The 19774-nt window shown below is 42.9% G+C and overlaps 1 protein-coding gene across 1 annotated transcript in view; it reads left to right on the top strand.

Annotated features, from left to right (window-relative positions):
* The first annotated feature begins 84 nt into the window (after positions 1-84).
* The window catches only part of LOC137972709 (uncharacterized), a 19980-nt gene continuing 290 nt past the window's right edge, over positions 85-19774 (top strand). Inside the window, exons 1-10 of the mRNA XM_068819436.1 lie at positions 85-258; positions 1655-1793; positions 2962-3368; positions 6290-6400; positions 9335-9482; positions 9787-9944; positions 11238-11377; positions 11918-11975; positions 12205-17743; positions 19655-19774. The exon at positions 19655-19774 is cut by the window's right edge and continues 290 nt beyond it. Coding sequence (XP_068675537.1) covers positions 85-258; positions 1655-1793; positions 2962-3368; positions 6290-6400; positions 9335-9482; positions 9787-9944; positions 11238-11377; positions 11918-11975; positions 12205-17743; positions 19655-19774 — 6994 coding nt within the window. The remainder of the gene's footprint in view (positions 259-1654; positions 1794-2961; positions 3369-6289; positions 6401-9334; positions 9483-9786; positions 9945-11237; positions 11378-11917; positions 11976-12204; positions 17744-19654) is intronic.

The following is a 19774-nucleotide window of genomic DNA, read 5'->3' as shown; positions in this document are numbered from 1 at the left end:
CCGTTAGCGTGAAGAAACTTTCCTTGACAAACTGATAATAGGCGAAGTCTTATCGAAAAAACACGCTTACAACCCCGCTTCAAGATGGACGCAATGGAATACATCTTTTCCCTGGCCAGGGAGGACAGCTCTAACGTTCTGGAATTTCATGCAGAATGCATCATGGAAGAAGACTTGATGAGCCTGAGCAGCAAATTCCCGTTGATCCCTGGATCGCAGCGATCGATCACCTTCTGTACAACACCTGTGTCGCATATGGTTGGTGAACGATTTGTCAAAAATTAAAGAGCAAAATAGTCGCCATTTTTTGATTGCTTTGAGCGTTTTTCAACGGACAAAAAACTAAAACCTTGAATTTCTAACAATTATTTTTACTTCTCCTATGTCTAGAATTGAGTTGGTTTGTAAATGCTTCTCTCCACAGCTCCTGTCACACTGTCTTTGGCAATGAACAGCCTTACTTTATTTGGCCCAAATGAAACGGCTTTGAGCTCTGTGTGAACACCAGAGAGATTTAGCGTTGTGTTTACGCGAAAGTGCAGACTGATGGTTGTTGTAAAAGACGGTGAAAACTCTTTGCTTCATATATTTAGCTAAGAGGCCGCACCTATAATCAAGGAAGTTCTGGTTTGTTATCTCACGACAAAGCTCTAGTTAAAATAACACAAGTTCGTTTGATTTTTGGTAGTACGCGATTTTCAGCCCACTGCATGTTTGCAGTAAACGCGATGTCAAATCTCTCTTTTAGGGAGTTCAATAAACGACAACGTCTGCAGCACTGACAACGCCACAGAACAATATTATTGCGGTATCTGCGCAGCAACGTTAAACCGACAGATTTGAGGTTTTGAGGACGTCTTGAGCATACAAATATGAACCTTTAAGCCTCATTTACACTAGCAAGTTTTCCTTGACAACCCCACTTGTCAAGGAAAACTTGCCGCCTGTACACACTTGCAAGTTTTCCTTGACAAGTTTTCCTTGGTAGTAAATGGAAAATGTGACTAACTTTCCTTGACAAGTGCACTTGACAATTTACAGTAGCAAATATCGTCCTTGACAAGTGTCCTTGTTCAAAAATTCAAACAAGGACACTTGTCAAGGAAAAACTTGTCATATTTTTCAATTTACACTGCTAAGGAAAACTTGTCAAGGAAAACTTGCTAGTATAAATGAGGCTTTAATTGTGTACTTTTACCCTCATACCGCTCGTACCAATTTCTTGTTACGATACTTGTACCACATTGTAATAAGAGGTAAGATGAATAATCGCGAGAGACTCACGATGGTGCCAAGTTATACTCTGAGGTGTCATTTTCGTCGACGTTGCTGTCGAAATAACTGGCCACAAGTGTCGTAAAACAGTAACCATAGCAATTATTTTTTTCCAATCAGAATAGACGCAGAGCCAATCATATCGCAAAACAAATGCATGCAGCCGCCCTTAAGCGCGGGAAAACGTGCTAAGCAAATCAAATCAAAATATGGCGCGAAATTTTAAGCCAAATATGACAAAAATAACGAAAACTCACACAAAAGCAATTACGAAATGTCTTATAGCATAGGGTTGAGCATGAAATCCGCTTTAACATGTTGACTTTGTATCCTATTTTGGAACTGCGTTTCAAGGTAGTTTCAATCTGTTTTATTCCAGTTACAAAAGATGCCTTCGGACGCTGACTTCGATCTAACAGATCCTTACAGTCCTCCACCACGCTACAACTTTCTTCATGACCCTCATTTGAAAGAATACTTTCAAAATGCAGCTATGAGAAAAAGGCTCGTGGACAAAGGTTGGTTCTTTGACTAATTTCGATAAATGAATGTTGTGGGTTTTTCTTTTTCTTTTAAACACCAGCCAAACAGCAAAATTCAGCAAGTCCGGGTTGTTCGAAGCATGGTTAGCGCTAACCGGCGTTAAATACCACGGAAACCTATAGGTTTTGATATCTCTTAATCAACGGTTATCGCTAACCAGGATTCGAGCAACCGGCCCCAGGAATCCATGTGAGAGCTAGAAAGCATCCCCAGTTTGTATATATTTCTTTCTGTATTACAGAGGGCCATGTGTTAGAAAACTCTTTACTGGGTTAATCATGTATTACCCTCTCAAAATAAAGAACATTGTATTGTATTGTAGTGCGTCCAGCAAAGAGCCCACACCCAGTTTTTTCAGAGACTGTTATTTTTAGGCGAGTTTTCAAAGGGGGTGCGGCAGGGAAACTATGATCTCAATCCTATGTGTAGTTGATAATTATGTTAGGCTAAAAATGACAGCAAAGGTCTGATTTCGCGGGGAAAATCAATCGTAAAGTTACTCCGCGACAAGAGAAAAAGTCGTGAAACGAATGTATCGTGGACATGCGGCGCATTTAGTGATGGGTCTCTTGCTGAGGACAGTCGCCGTTTAGGTTATTTTTCAGTTATTGGCCATAAAATCATACGATAATTATTATGACTTTTACAAGCCAATCACAACAAAAGTAGGGATAAGTTCGGCCAATGAGCATCTAGTTGGGTCATTCAGCAGCCATCGCTAAGCGCGGGAAAACTGGATGAACGAGTGACAACTGGTTTTGACCTGACTTCTCATTGCCTGAGAATGAAGAGAGAGTTCTAAGCAAGGAAAGACCAACGCAAGCGAAGAAATGCTTTCGATAATCAACTGAAAACTGCCCTCTTTTCTAGCAAACGTCATTCCCATGAGATTTTACAACGATGAATGCAAAGTTTCATACAATTAAAGAAGTCGAATACTGGAAATCGCGGGAGATGTTTAACTCGTGCCCACGGCTTTTCTCAACCAAGACTTAAGATTCGCAGCGAAAAGTAGAAGACAAAAATGTTTGCGATGTTGTTTGAATTCTAAGCTGGAAAAAAACGATTTTTTCGAAACTAGCTCAAATAGAAATGATGTTACTTTTATTTTAAAGTTACCTTTTATTACCACGGCATCTTTAGGTTTTATTACGCCAAGTGGATACGTGAAATGCACTCTTCTTGAATTCAACATGTTTCGACAGTGGATACGGAAGCTTAAGTTAGATAGAATACATCAAGAGCGGCGAAGAGAACGCCAAGTCGACAAAGAAAAAAGGAGAGAAGAGCAGGTTCGCGCGCAAATATTGCGAAACGGGGAGCTTTATAACATACTGCGCCACCGAGAACAAAACGCAAGAGAACTCAGAGAGCGTGGTATAATGCGCAGAGAGGCCGATCGCAAAAAGTACCTCAAACTGCAAGAAATAGATAAAAAACGACGGGAGAAACACAGGGAAACAATGAAAAGGAAAAAGGATATCAACCAATGTCAGAGAGAGACGAATCTGGCACAGAAAGAGGTGGAAAAAGTGGAAGAGGAAGAAAAGGTTTGTTTTGGATTGGTAATGTTAAACAAGGTCAAGTGGAACAGGGTTGGCGCAGTGTTGTTGCCGGTTCACTGGTTGCTTGGCAACGCGCGAGGGGACAGCTGAAAATTCCGAGTCCTGGGGCCTGTTTCTCGAAAGTGCCGAGAAGCCAGTTGTCAAACAGTTACTGCAATCTGCTTATTTTGAAAAGCTGATCCTTTAACATGTTTTTAATGTCAGAAAAACTAAAAAGATTGCGAAGTTTAATGGCCTGGAACCTCGGCGTTGCGAAGATATAAAGGGAATTGTGGCACCCGAAATAGGCCCGAAAACTTTCGGGACTTTTGAGAAACAGGCCACTGGGTAGAATTCGTAACACCGGTAACAATGGGTAGAGCACCTGACCATTGTACTCGGTGTTATGGAGGTCGTAGGTTCGAATCCTGCCGAAGACTGTCCTTTCTCCCGTCGCCAAGCAACTACGATCTTGGACATTTCAAATGGAAAAGGAAGACCACCCCTACCCCCCAATTTCAATGATGAAAAAATGGCGGGCTTCAACTTGCGCGCGGACTCATCATTGATTTTGGGGGGAAGGGGTTTAATAATTTTTCATTTTATTTTGTCCAAGATTGTAGTTTCCCCACCCTCCCCACGGGCGCTTTACACGTTAAATATCTATCGTTGCAGGGTGGACGCATTGGTCCCTCCCAGTGCCTTGGAGGGCCCGGCTCAAATCCTGGATAATGCTATAGTTTATTTTCTTCTCTCCTCCGAGTGGTTTTTTTTTTCGATTTCTCAGGATTTTCCGACATTTTGAGAATCGACCGCAATAGGTAACGACTTTCATTAAAATAATTGCAAGGACAGAAAAGTCTGACAAAATACACCCAGAAATTTTGTCAGCGGAAACGGAGCAATTGTATTTGTATTTCCTCCATTTACTTGATAAAAATACGTCAGTTTATTATATAAAATGCCAAGCAGAAGATGACTGGAGAAGGGCAAATATACGTTGACTAATAACATGATCCTTTAATAAATTACGTTTGTATTTAGGATAAAAGAGAGAAAATATACAATAGGGGAAACGAGAAAAGACATTAGGGCCGCTTATACGAGAGAAAATAAGCCGCGGCTTACTCTGGCCGCGGCTTCCATAAGACGCGAAAACTTCCGTATAAATGGTACAAAATCTACGTTCACGGCTTTCTCAAGCCGCGGCTTATCCTGGCTTGGGAGTTTATACTCGTATAAATAGCGCGTATTATGTACGCTGCGACTTATTTTCTCTCGTATAAACGGCCCTATTGAAGCAGTACACATTGGATATAAGATTTGATATGGGAGTGATCAATACTGAGCAAGATAATGCCGATAGAGTGCTTTTTAAAAGAATTTTCTGGTTGGTTTTTTCGCGAACAGACATAGGGATATCATTCCAATTATAGCATCCATTAATTGTTGGGCGAAATTTTCCAATATTTATTCTAAAGGAACAAGGATTTAGATGCTGAGAGGATGTACTTCGACTGTCATAATTCAGTCCGTCAAATGTTTAACTCAGTCCGAAACAAAAGCATCATCTCGAGGCTCTGGGGAATAAACTCATACAAATCCTTATATTTATTCTCCAGAGCCTCGAGATGATGCCTTTGGTTTCGAACTGAATTTTAATAAATCGAAATTGGTCTATTATGTTGCTCAGATACAAGGGACAGAGTAAAATGTGTGGGTTTTGTCTATTATGTGATCATAAATCAGAACACAGGTATTTAATTTAACAATGTCGGGAAGCTTAATTGGACCAAGGTTCACATAGTGAGGGTAATATGATACATCATATTACAGTCAAGGGCGTAGCTAAGGGGGTCCTGGGGTGCCCGTAACCCCCCCCCCCCCCCTTTCCTATGTGAGCCTTTTTACCTACAGTATTCAGGTGGCGAAAACGTCACAATCTGGTGAGTACCGTCTGTTTGACACAGTGTGACCCCACCTTTGAGAAATCTATGCTACGCCCCTGACAGTGTTGCGTTGTTGCGCAAAACGTGACTTGAGAATACCGGCTCGCCACTTAGTAATGGTTTAACTGTACTTCTATTCCCGTACTCCCTCTCCAGTAGTCAGCCACGGAAAAAAGATTTTTGCTCGTAAATTCATGAAGGCAAATACACTGAATTGCTGCTCGTTTTCATAAAGGCAGAAATAACTTTGGATAGCAGAGACTGGAACTACAAGAGCACGAACCAACGAGTAAATTAAGCCGAAAGCCTTTAAGAGACGTTTCTAGGCTCCTTGTGATGTATAAAAACTGTCTAAAGAGATTTTTTTTATCACCTAGAAGAATTTGATCTGTTCGGATATCTTAGCTGAACATTGAAGTGTCCGAAATTTTAGAGAAAGATATCTTCATTTCAGAAATTGCTAGCTGAACGTTACCTTCTAAGAACTTCCAACCGAACCATTTGCTTATCCGGAACTGCTAGGTGACCTTTTTAAGTGCCAAAAATTGCACAAACATCCCTTCCGAAACCGTAAGGGACTACTTTTCCCTGGTAGCGAATCTTTTAGGTGATGCTCTAGTAAAGAAGTCTGTAGCTGTTTGGCAACGTAGAACTGAAATTCATGTGACAATTTGACTCTCTCGAACACATATTTCACCGAAGATTATCGTTGGATGCTCCAGGAACTAAGATAAACCCAGGACCAGTGGGAATTCTTTCCACCGATCAACAAGTCGACAAGTCGTCCAAAACTAGGTTGCTAGCTCTTGTGCCAGAGGCTAGTCTTAAAAAAAACACATGGCCAAAACAGTTTTGAGCAAATTTCCAAGTGTAGAGAAGGAAATTAATTTGTCTCGGGAAAGAAATGCCGCTTTAATTTGGTTACGTGAAGTTTTAGAAGGAAGGTCTCGTTTGATGTAATGCTAATTGTTTTGCTAGGTGAGGAAGCACAAAATCAGGATTCTTATCAAGCGGAATGTAGAAGGCAAAGAACGGGAAATGATGTTGCAAAAGAGAAGAGCTTCACTCATAGAGGAGAGGGAGAGGAAGGTAACTATAAGAAACTTTTTCAAAGTTCTGAGCAGGCATACTGAGACAAATATCGCGAATCTGCAAAATCCGCGGCACTGCGCATTCGCAGTGCAGTAAACTGATTCTCATACATCAATGAAAAGTTCTCTGCCAAGTATTTTCTTGAGGGATTCCACCAGGTCTCTGGTGAGTCTTCTTAAATATTTCCCTTGCACTGAGCTTTTTAAGGTTTCCCCTTGCCTTAATGTACGCTCTTTGAAAAGTGTGGAAGCAATATCGCATGCAGGGCAAGTTAAAAAGGGGGAAGAAGTCCTTTTCTTTTTTTCTTGCCCCGTGAAGGGAACCTGCTCGCCGCTTCTCCACCCTACCACGTTACATGGCTGGTAGTTTAAGATGTCACGTGTTTCCGAAGAAACCTTTCACATCACAGATTATCTCTTTTACTACATGAAATTACCAATTGTAAAGAGCTTTGAGTCTTCGTCACTTGAAATGAAGTGAGAGTCCGCGCTTTCGTTTCTTATCTCTCAAGAATCAAGATTGCTTGGGTTTGCTTGAGCTACATCTCGTTTTTTTTCTCTCCCTCCAGTCGCTTTATTTATCTTAATCCAAAGTGACGGTAAAATATCGGATACAGTTCCTACAGAACCATTTTCTCCCCTTAAAGTCGGCTGCACTTCAAAACCAAATAGAGTACCGTATTTTTTTGGAGTGTGCTAAATACAAAGAAATCAAAGAATCATTGAGGATGGGGAAGCAATGTTACGAATGTTTTGGTTTTGCAAGTATAATTTAGAGCGGTTTTCATTTGATTGTCGAAAGTAATTAACGAATTGCTTTGGTTTTGCATTTACTTCACTCAGCGATTGGTTGAAAGTTCTCGCGCCATTTTTTCAACCAATCAGAAGTGAAGCCAAAACCAATCGTGGCTTGCGCGTGCACATTTTCCCGCGCTTTGTGTCGGCTACGTGTAATTACTTCAGGTATAGGTGCACCTTATTTAACGTCGAAAGTTCCTTTACTCTCAAGAGAGAATTCTCTCAGGAAGCCGACGGTACCCCCCTCTTTCCATCAGTGCTCCGTTTTAAGGGTATTTAAAGCTACTTAGGCTTCACTGAAAGGAAAGAAGTCGAAACAAGGATTCGAGATCCGAGGATCGAACTCGGGACCTGTTGCACCAAGGCCGCGCACTAACCGACTGTGCCACCCTTGCTCCTTAACTTGCTCCTTAATTACTTCGAGTTTTGATTGGTTTACTGGATTGTCTCCTTCCTTTTTGATTGGCCAAAGTAATTACTTTGGTTTTGGTTTAACGACACTCGATTGAAACTCGCTCTATTGTCGCATTGGTGAAGGAACTCACCTTCCAACATTAGTTGTGGCTACACACACCTTTGGTTTGGGGCCTTCCGCAGGGTAAATGGCTTGGGTTTGGTTCAGCTCAGGTTTCATGTTACCCTCGGGGATGCGGTTACACAGTAAAAGACTCTCCTCAGGGTAAAATAATAGGGTTTATTATATGGCTTGTGTTTGTAGCCGATATAACGCGCGCTCTGATTGGCTAATTGTGACTGAATTGTAGGGCATTATTCTCCCCTAATGCCCACGGGCAGATTACGGGCTTGCAAAAACAAAGCAAAAGGTAATTAAAAAGGCATATAATAAACTACTTACTAAGCGAGCTAGCTCGAGCCGTACTGGGGAATATTGGCCCTTGGTCGTTTTTGTACGGACCTCGCTGCGCTCGGTCCGTACTGCCACGACCTCGGGCCAATATTCCCCAGTACGGCCCTCGCGCTCGGCTAGTAAGAAGTTAATAATAAGCCATTTCCGACTTCATGTCTGCCTTCTCTTCAAAGCGAGTTTAAGTGCGAAGTTTTTCTTATGAAAATTAGTTTTCATTCATATGTAAAGTAGAACTAACTACCATCACAAAAACTTCGCACTTAGACTCGCTTTGAAGAGGAGGGAGACACGAACTCGGAAATGGCCTATTGATATAATGAGGGATCTTCGTGTATTAGCTACGTTCTGCCTTATGGTTGGCCAAGCCACTTCAGGGAGCAGTTAAAGTGTACTTTTCAGTTCAGGAACTGTCATGGGAAGTTTTTTGTTTTTTTTGATGTATCCATGGAAATTTCGGTCACGACTACTTAGAATAGCTCAAGCGTATATTTTGAAGTGATGTTTTCGTCCCCGTAGCCGTCGTGGTTTCTTAAACTCCCTATTACGGAGTTTAAGATCCATGACGCCACGGTAACGAAAACGTCTTTTAAAACTGCAAGTTCAGGGTTATTAATTCGTCGTTATGTCGGTTTGTCTAACTTCTAAAAACTAGTGCAAAATTCCAGGAACTGAACTAGGAGGTGCGGTGTTGAAGCTACGAAAGACAATTCAAATTCGCTGCATTGTGGTCATTTCACGTCGTAGATTTACGAAAAACGTCAAAAAAATGTACAAAAATGAAAAAATGCATGTGCAGAGCGTGCAAAGCTATTGTTTTTGCTTATTAAATATGCAAAATTTGTGACGTTTTCGTTGCCGTCGCGTCCTAGACCTTAAACTATTTTGTCGCATGCGACACGACAAGCTCACGACAGGCCTACGACATGACTTTACGATTGTCGCAGCGTTTTAAAACATGACATGTCTTAAAATGCTACGACATTTTTGCAGACGTACACAACAAACGTAAATCATGTCGTGGGCCTGTCGTAAGCCGTTGTCGCATGCGACAAAATCGTACCGTGTAAATCGGCCCTTACGACAGGCCTACGACATTACTTACAATTGTCGCAGCGTTTTAAAACATGTTTTAAAATGCTACAACATTTTTTCAGACGTACTCGTCAATCGTAAGTCAAGTCGCGGGCCTGTCGCGAGCTAGTCTCATACGACAAAAATCGTACCGTGTAAATCGGCCCTTAGGGACACCTTATCTTACCTTTACAGCTGAAAGAAAACTGGAAGCGCCGCTGCTCTTTATCGCTCACACGCCTGGTAGAAAAACGTCAAATAGAAAATGCGAAGAGAGAGGAACATGTAAAAAATGTGTGGAGAAGAACAAGTGTTGTGCAGGAACAACGGCGAAAAAACAAACGTAAGAATTGTTAAATATCTTTTTACCTAGCTAATGTTCCTTTGTGATCGTACTTTAAGGCTCTAAACATTTGGCTGGTAAAGTACCTTGTACCACAACACTGTCAGCAGAGGGCGAAATAACCTACTGCTTGTACCACAACACTGTCAGTAGAGGGCGAAATAACTTACCGTTGGGTATTCGGATGCCTTCTCGAGTCAAGAGTTTCCGTAGTGCACGGTCAGTCAACGAGCGTAATTTCCAGGGGACGCGGTTAGCATGCAAATCTATCGCAATTAAACTGGCCTATTCCTCTTTATTATAGTGCATCATGATACCTGCTTGCAAAGGATACGGAATGCACTGGCGAAACAACATCAAGAGGCCCAAGAGTTTCTGCAAAAAATGAGGGAAAGGAAGTTAAAAGAAATGGAGGCTTGGAAACAAAGGCATGCACGCATGCGCGAGGCACAGATGCAGCAGGTTGGTTATCGAAGCAAGAATAGACCGAATGCATTCGCGTTGCCAAAGCCTCGGATCTTATGTCTGCGCATGACCCGAGGTTCTGGGAAACTCTGTGTGGGAGAACATGCGCCGTAGTGTTCTTTTAGCCAAAAATTGGCTATCTGAACGTTAGGGCGCCTGCTCACTACTCCTGCTAACATGAATGCACCAATCAGAGACGCCTTTCATTGTTCGTCACGAAAACCAATGAGAAGACACTTTGTTTCAGGGTTCCCTAGAGCTCTTATCTCCCTCTGTCATGCGCAAAAGAGGTGAGCTCTGGGTTCGAGATTGAGACTGAATGCAAAAATAGCCGCCAGTAAATCATTCTTGTAGCTAGCACGTGTAAGGTTAAACAAAAATTAGTTGTTAAGAGGAGGCTAGTCAGACTGATAATCATATTCGTCCATCGCCTACGATGATGACCACTAAGACAATCTCGTTCCGAGAGCCCACGTATCTTTTGGTCAGTGCCAAGTCACGGAGCTTTGGAATAATCAATTTCCGGAAGAGACCAAGATGGTTTGGCCATGTCAGCCGGATGGGTCATTGTCATTGTCATTGTATCGCTACCTTTGACCACCTTGGGATCTTGCTCCATCTGTGAGTTCCCCATACATAAAGAATTCCCAACACCGCACGGAATAGGAGTACCGTAAACGCTCATATGAGCCCCCCTATAGCCTCGAATTCATAATAAGCCCCCGTCCCTAATAAGCTGCCCCTTCTCAATGTCAGTTTCACACACTTGCGTAGCGGTCTAAATATAATGCTAAGTAACGAATTGCATGAGTGTTTGCGAAATGTTTCGGTTTTAAAATGGCCAAAGACGAGCTTACCACGGTATATACTGTATATACGAAATTTATTCAAGCTGAGTGAGATTTTAGCGGACTGGTGTTTTGAATGTCGATTTTTTAATTAACCCCCCTCTTCGAGCCAAAGAATTAAATAAGCCGCCGGGGGCTTATGAGAGCGTTTTCGATACTTGACGAGGACAAAAATGTCTTGGCAGCGTGTAAAAGCCGGAAACCCTACACAACTACAACAAACAACAACAATCTTTATTTTCTTAATTTGAACTATTTACACAAAAGCACGGGCCCGCTGATAGCTAGAGTTAATCTAGCCTTATTTTTAACCTTAAGAGTAGTTAATAGTTAAATAAAAGTTAACAGTTTAATCAGTACTACTTTAATCTTAAAATCTCTTAATTTAGCAATGTAATGGGCTAAGAATTTTTAGATTGCTCACATGTGTTTTTTTTTTTAGCCTGATGGTATGGTTTCATTACTTGGCAAAGAGAGTCGTCTTGGTGCTGAGCAGAGGAAAAGATCTCGCTTGTCCAGTCTTTGGGACATACAATCCTCCTTGAAAACTGAATTCGGAATCGAAGACAATGTAGTTTACAGGTACACCTTAGGGCGGATTTACACGAAACCACTTTTTTTGCATGCGACGAGCTTGCGACTGGCCTACGAAATGACTTAGGATTGTAGCAGCGTTTTAAAACATGTTTGATTAATCCAGTACACGTGTTCCATGTGATTATCACAGTAAAAGTTTCGGGGTGAAGCTATATCGAAGGGGTTGATCGGCGAGGATCGAGCACACGCGTTTATAGGACAGCGTTCGAAGAGTGTAGCACGTGTTGTAAGCTACATGCTTTGCCAATACATAAACAAACCTAACCATTCATTAAAGCTAACCTTAGGCCTAATGACACCAAAAAAAGACCTAATTAGACCTAAACAAGAGTTTTTAGGTCTAATATTAGCTTTAATGAATGTTTAAGTTTGTTTCTTTATTGGTAAAACACGTAGCTTACAAGACGTGCTACAATCTTCGACCGCTGTCCCATAAACGCGTGTGCTCGATCCTCGATCAACGCCTTCGATACAACTTCACCCAAAATTTTCGAGAGAAATGAGATTTTTTTTCCTCTTTCTTAGTGGTGTTGTTTTTGCGGACAGGAAGAAAGCAACGCGGCAAAGTTTGCAGCTGGAAGCGGTAAGATTTCGTTCTTGACGGTGGTGTTTATGTCATAGGTTTTCCAATGAAATGGCCGAAAAGAGCAAGGAATCCTTATCTTCTATGCTGTTTTTAAACTTTCCATTTTTGAAGAGGTTTACATCATGTTATGAACATGATAGTCTTAAAAGTCAGTTACAACCGCTAAACCTGCCCCTTTGGCTATTGTAATTTTTAATGCTAATTTGTTGCCTTTTCTAAATGTTAGCTTGCCGAGGAAGCTGCTTCTCAACAGCGTGACGAGTCAGAACAGTTTCGAAAGCTATTATCAAGGCTCGAGACAGAGATCGCCGTGCGGGAAAGAGTCCACGAAATCGTTTTTGATCTAATATCAAAGGCACAGTACATTCTGGATTTAGAGAGGAGATTTGACGTTGCGCGGGAGATCCCCAGTTACGTACAGTATCTCTTGGAAAACGCCCAAAGAATCTTGTATAGTGAAGGAACTATTCAAGAAACCAGAGGATTCGAAGTTGACACGAAGGACGAGATTATTCGAGAAGCTGCACAACAGATAGTTTCTGAGGCTGTTCATCGAGCCATGGGAGAAATACAGCAGAACGAATCACTTCGTGAAACAGCCAACGAAATCGTGGCCTCTGCTATCAGCTCTGCTTGTGCCAAAACGCTTTTACACGGCTTGTGCAACATTGAAGAAGATAAAGATACCGTTAAATCTGCCGCAGTTGATATCGCTGAAAAGCTTTCCGACTGCGCAAAAGATATTGTAACAGCAGCTATTGCATCAGCGCTACGCCTTAAAGTTGAAAAACACGAGACTGCCACGGCAAGACGTCTGGCTATTGAAGCTGTTGAAGCGGCTAAAGCGTCACTGGAACAGTTATATGGGATGAAGTTTGAGCTTGCCGAGGAAGAGCAAAAGCCGGATACTGAGGAAACTTTCAAAAGTCTCGATGAATGCGCAAAAGATTTGACAGCTACAGCTATTATAGCAGGCACGAAATCACTGGAAAGAACCATCACAAGCGATGACCACCTCATAATAACGGCTCGATCTTTAGCGTCCAATGCTGTGGCTTCCGCAAAGGCTTCGCTTGAGACGTTCTATGGTGTTAAAATTGAGGAAGAAAATGAAGACTGGGAGGATTCTTCCAAGGATATTTCCAAGCGTCTGGTTATATCTGCGAGAGATATCGCTCAAGGAGTTATCTCCTCAACCACTCAATTACTTGAAAAGTCCGATAAACTAGACACTCTTGAAAACAGAGCAGCGCAGGTGCTTGCAACAGACGCCATTCAAGCAGCAATAGCCTCACTGGAAGACCTTTTTGATATCAAGGTAGATTTTGCAGACAAGAATGACATCGCTGCCAAGAAAATCGCTGCTGCTGCTGTTGTTTCAGTCACTGGATCCCGCTACGGGAAAGAATTGGAACGAAACAAAGTGGATCTGACTGTAGAGACCAGAGAATTAGCTAGTACAGTTGTGGATTCTGTAAAGACTTCAATGGACGAGTTAATGGTAACCATCTCAAAAGTCAAACCAGACGCCATTAAAGACGCTGAAAAATTGTTACAGCGGGCTGCGAAAAATATTGCACAAATTGCAGTCGACTCGGCTACGAGATCCCTCTTATGCGTTTCCCAGAAAAGCGAATGGAACTTGAAGTTTACAACACGAGAGCTCGTAAGAGGTGTCTTAGATTCTGCAAAAGCCTCTTTGGAGAAAGTTTATGGGATTCAAATTGAATCAGAGGAAAGTCTGGCGCTTTTATCTCAGGAAACGTCGTCTCCAAGCCTCACGTCGTCTTCATACTCATCAGAGAGTAGTTTGAGTGAAGGCGAACACGAGGAAAAGTTAAAAGAAGCCGCACAAAGGCTGGCACTGGATGCTATAAAATCAGCAACCGTGTCACTAGAACGGCTGCATAGCTGTGCCAAAGAAATGGAAGCTAACATCAAGACCATGGCTTTCGAGATTTCGAAAAGTCTAGTGGATTCCTCCGGAAACGTGTCGCGACAGCTTGAAGAGGAAGGTCTCGGAATTGCGGCAAGAAATCTGGCTTGCAGGGCCATTGAATCAGCAGCCACTTCTGTCTTGAAACTGTACAATGATGAGGTATCGCTTCAGGACATCATTGCTAGTGATTCTCGCCTTCTGCAATCGGCGGCTAAGGTGGCCACAATTTCTGCTCGCTCCTCTTTAGGGGAGCTTTTTGATCGTGGCTTCTTTGGCGGCGTGGAGTTGGATGAAGCCACAGGGTATTTTGCAACTCATGCACTGGTTTCGGCTGAAACTATGTTAGAGAAAGTACAGGACAGCAGCGATACAAGGGATCTTGATATGGAGATTTGTAAAGCTGCCTCAGAGCTCGCGTCACATGCAATTATATCTGCCGAAGGCTCAGTCGACCGCTTTGTGCAATTTGACCTGCCAGAACCAAGTGAAACGAGTAAAGATTACGAACGGGAGCACTCTTGCCAAGGAACGTTGTTCTGGAAGATTTCGACTTACGTTGAAGGCCTTATCAACAGAGCCTTGAGACGTCTTGGGACAAGGGAATACGACAGTATTTTTAATGAAGGTCCTGAGGATTATGAAGTGATAACACGTGAACAGGCCAGCCTAGCGGATGCAGAATACGGTCAAAGGGAAACAGATCTTTATCAGCGGGAAATTCTGGCTTTGAAAGCTTCAAGAATTATTAATAATGTCGTGGAAAATGCTATCGACATTGTAAAAACCAAAAGGAAGAATGGCACCTTCTTTTCCGGCAGTAAATCTAGCCCGGGAGATGACCCATTTCCTGGCCAAAGTTGCAGCTCTGTGGACTTCAAAGAGGAAGCTCCTCGCAGGGAAAGCTGTGTTCCGCGCGAAATTGACTTTCTGAGTTCTACAAATCGACCTTTCTCGCCGCAGGTAAGAAAACCCGATGCTGGCGCTGTAGTCGTTTCACGAAAAACAAAATGGTTTGACAAAGAACTGGACATGCCACCACCGCACGTAGAGTTATCCAAAGGAAACATATTTAATAGTGATGTTGTTGAAAAACCGTGCTCTGATCCAGCACCGATTCTTAGCCCGAAACCCGCCACACCTCCCGAACCGGTACGTTCCGCGTCTGATTCCAACATGGACGTTGACGAGCTTGAGGCTTCACTCAATCAAAAACAATCCGTTTATGACATTATTAAGGAACGAGAAGAAACAGCAAGTTGTGATATCTCTCCTTGTGGATCGTACGTTGTCTTGCCGAACTTGAACCCATCGGAGCGTTCATTAATCGCTGCTCGAGTGGAGACTTACGAAATCATGTGGAATCAAAACAATGCAACTTCTTCAATAACCAATCTGCCTTCCTTGTCATCAAAGGGATCATTTATCACTAGCAACGCTGTTGAGAAAGGCTGTCAACGGAAAGAACCACGGAATCGTCCAGTACCGTCCCCGTCTCGTCTTCCAAACATATCCAGCTCTACCTCCAAGATTACCAGTGCAGGTTCCTCGAACCAATCCTTTCATCAACCAAGGCGGACTTCTTCTGAAATACTAAAGAGGGGTGTACCGAAACCGTTCACGAAGACTTCAAAGGAATCAGTGACAATGAAATCCCCTACAGGAAAAGACATTCAACCTCCTAGTGGCTCTGTGGGAAAAATGACGACCTCGTCAGGGTCTTCTTTGCATCTGAAGGAAGGGATTGCTCAAAAAAAGGCAAAAAGCGTGACCGCGCTACCTCTAAAAGATTCAGCAAGAGACGTGCTTCATTTGCACTATGGGGCAGCCCCAAAGAAACACCTTTCCCCCGAAGGCTCTTTAATAAAAGCGTCTTTATCTTCATCTTCTGACAAAGTTAAATCGTCATCATCTGATAGTAAATTAAAACGATCTTCACAAACATCTGTATCTGCACTTAGCGGACGTCCATCCATGGACGTTTTAACAGCTCAAAAAACTCGTAGGAGTCCAACAATGGCTTCTCCACACAGCCCATTGGATAGGATGGTGTCGGCTTCATCTGAGGAGGCAAGCTTGTCCCCTCGAGCTTCAAAGGGTAGGGTGGGACCGTCACCTCGTACATCGAAAGAACAAGTAGCCCTTTCCACCAAGACTTCAATAGGAAAAGTCAAGTGGTCTCCACGAGGCTCCACTGAAAACGCAGCATTGTCCTTCCGCGCCTCTCAAGGAGACGTCTCGCCATCTCCACGTACAACCACTCGGAAAGCAGCATCGTCTCCAAGTTCATCGAAAACAGGAGCCACTCAACCTCCAAGCTCCTCCACAGAAAATGCGTCGGTATGCCCTCGGGGTTCCAAAGGGAAGATCGTTAAGTCTCCAAATGGGTCTAACGAAAACGCCATGATGTCTCCAAAGACTTCCAGAGGAAACGTCATGCAGTCTCCTCGTGTCTCAACAGAAAACACAGTGAACGTCGCAGAGTTAAAACGTGAATCTAAAGAAAAAGATTCTTTGTCTCAAAGATCGTCTGAGCCGAACGTAACGCAGGTACTACGTGCTTCAAGTGAACCTACGGTATTGTCATCAAACGTTGCTAAAAAAGAAGCTGCAATGCTTTCAGATGAGGAAAATGGCACTTCGTTGTCTTCACCCTTTTCTGACGAAAGGAAAGGAGTAGAGTCGTGTTTTTCAGGAACAAAGATGGAACTTTATCCTCATTCTTCTGAGGTAAAAGCTGCTTTGCCATCTGATGCTGTTGCAGAAGAAGCCGTGGGATTTTCCCCTCGATTGACGGAAAAAGTGCTATCGAAAATAACCATGTCAAAGTCTTTGCAAGGTATAGATTTGAGATCAGACACGTCCCAGGTCCAAGAAGTTGGGTTTGAACTAGATCAAGACACTGTGAACAAGAAAACATCTGATGGAGACGTCGAGGAAAACAGAAATGTGAAGAAGTTTGTTCCAAGTCTGGAACGAATTATTCAGGAAAAACGATTAACTCCAGAGGGAGCCGAGGCAGATACACGGCCTGCGTCGACCGTGGCTGACGTTTTAGAGTTAAAAACGTCCGCTGATCCGGACGAACCTCGGAACACCATACCTGCTTTAGCGGACCAAACTGAGGATATCAAGGAAACTGACGCTTTGAAATCGTTTCCGTCTAAATCTCTGCCATCCACGGAGATAAAAGGAGAAGAAACATGGACTGGACAGGGATCTCCCAGAAATTCTAAGACAGTGATCGCACCAAAAAGACGTCATGAGGTTGAAGTTGCCTGTTCAACGAAGAAGCCAGAAGGTAAAGAAATACCTGAGGCGCATGGTGCACCATCTGTGCTAGAGAGTGTTTTGCCAGAAAAAAGGGGACAGGAAAAGAAATCAGATAAAAAGATGCCTAATTCCTCTACTTTAGGATGTAAAGAAGTCTCACAAGCTAAACAAGAGCCTGTTGGGACTGCAAGGAGTACTGCTGGAGACGTCAAAGGCTACAAACCGTACAGAATGTTTGGCATCTCAAGATCAGTGCACGACACCCTTGACGATATCGTCCAAAGAATGCTGAGCTCGGCCGACGAGCCGAGTGTTGTCGAAGTTTCTCGTCCCACAGGTCGGGGTTCGTTCGAAGAGATCAAACGGATTAGTGAAAAAAGATTAGATGAACCAGGAAGGTTCGCACGGGAGGGAAGGCTGTCTGGCCGCAAAGTGTCCAATACTGTAATAGAAACTATGAGTTTTATGCTTCAAACTGTGTCATCGTCAGATCACAGAAGTCCTCGCGGTTCTTCAGAAAGAAAGTTTAGCGGATCAGATATCCAAGGTGTTTGTGGTGAGTGTTATTGGGGAGTTTAAGTACGAGACATTTTGGGCCGCCGACGGAAACCGGAAGTGAGCAATTCGCATACCAGGGTCTCCCAGATTTTTTACACTAATCGTCTCAAACAGTGAAAAGATACTTACCAATACAAATGACGTTGTGTCAACACAACTTAAAAAGGAAAGCAGCCCTCTTCCGGTCGCCGTCTGCAGGTAAAAAACGTCTCCTTCTTAAAGGATTTCGTGCTGTTGACTGATGACGGAATTATGTCTAAGAGGACGTTTTCATTTCTTCTCTTTTACCACTACTGAGAGCTAAATTTAATCACAAATACCGGTGTTTCCTCCCATATGTACTGTTGCATTGTGCGTAAGTTTATATTTAGAAGGTAAAATAGGAGCCGGAGATCTGTATGGGTGTTTGAAATGAGCCGAAGGCTAGGCTCGATCACCAGCCGCTGTTTCGGGAAATGAGCCAGCCCTCAATCCCGATCCGAACTCGATTGAGCGGCGGAAATCGAGCCTACAATCGTCATTACATTTGTTGGGACACAAGTGCATGATGTCCTCTGCACTCCCCCAAAGTTGGTTTTGCGAGATGGCTCTAATAAATCAGTTACTTCAACATTGGGGAGGAAGGAGCGCGCTTGTACAAGTCAGAATATTAGTGCTGTACATGGTGTCCGATGGGCAAAAAATTTGCCGCCAAGCATGCGCGCAGTTATCATTATGTCCTTTTAAGAATGTCGTACGCTATAAGGATTTGTATGGGGATGAAACGTAATTGGCAAATTCCACTCAACCAAACAACAAATTCGCACATGCACACATCTTAAATTTATCGTACGAGGGAGGAGGTCATCGTTTTTGAGTTTCTCTGTCCTCACCCAAAACTACAGAGTTCCTCAGCATCAGTTGTCGTCCCCAGACAAGGTTCATCTTGCTTCTTATACAAACACAGTAAATTGCTTGAAAATGCCAAAATTCCGTTGTAATTTACGAGGGATGGCGAGCCAACTTAATTTGGCGAGGACTGTATTCGAAGGCGAGCCATTGTAAACGCCCATACAGATCGTACGCGAATATTTTATCGCACTTGTGAAATAAAATACTCCGGTCCCAGAGGTTTTTCTTAAGCCGCAAGAGAGGCGAGAAAAAGAAAAACCTCTGGTTACCTTGGACTTGAATCTCATTTTCGTGAAGACGCCGGGGTCAGGATATGACCCTCAGGCTTGGATTGGTTAACATTTTTACAAACAATATGATTGGTTCGTTTGATTGGTAATACCTAGGGGACGCGTGATTGCTAACTTGCCATTGGTCCCTTTTGTAATTATCAATTTGACGCGTTAGACAGCTGGCGTCTGCATGAAAGTGAGATTCAAGTCCAAGGTAACCAGAGGTGTTTCTCTTTCTCGCCGAACTCGTCTTCTCCGCGCAAGACAAACCTCTGTTGCCAGGGTAGAAATAAAACAATAAATTGAATTCAGTAGAGATCTGTATCAAAAGTTAATAACGTTAAATGAACACTAATTAGCAGAGCAGGAGTTTGTATTAAATCAAAGTTAATTCTACTGTTTAATCATTCATCAACCCCAGTTAATTTTCATTAGGGTTTACAGAGGAGTACATGTGACTCAAATAGTACCTGCTGATTGGACCTAACTTTGACGAATAATTAATCAATTGTAATTCAGCCATCTGGTTAGTGAGAGGTACCATAATTCTTAAATACCTACCAAATACAACAACTGTGACCCTTGTATATACTTGACTAAGAAAGAGCTTATGTCCCCAATTCACTTTGAGGCCCCTTTTCGGGTCTGACTGGTTTGTGTTGGTGTAAATTTCGAGCTGAAAGTAAAACATGCAAGTGGGAGAATTGAAGTCCCCGTTAAAAGGTGGTAATCTTTTCCATCGACAGAACTTCCAAGAACAGCTTCATCCCTGGAAAGGTTTGCAAGGGGAACCTTGTCAGCTCAGGACATCTCTTGTGTACAAGGAATGAGCCCATCACCTCCAAAGCTTCCATCCCCAAAGCGCT

Source organism: Montipora foliosa, chromosome 1, assembly GCF_036669935.1.
Source record: "Montipora foliosa isolate CH-2021 chromosome 1, ASM3666993v2, whole genome shotgun sequence".
NCBI classification, from domain to species: Eukaryota; Metazoa; Cnidaria; class Anthozoa; order Scleractinia; family Acroporidae; genus Montipora; species Montipora foliosa.
Note: the sequence above shows the minus strand (reverse complement) of the source record. Positions and strands in the feature narration are given on the sequence as shown.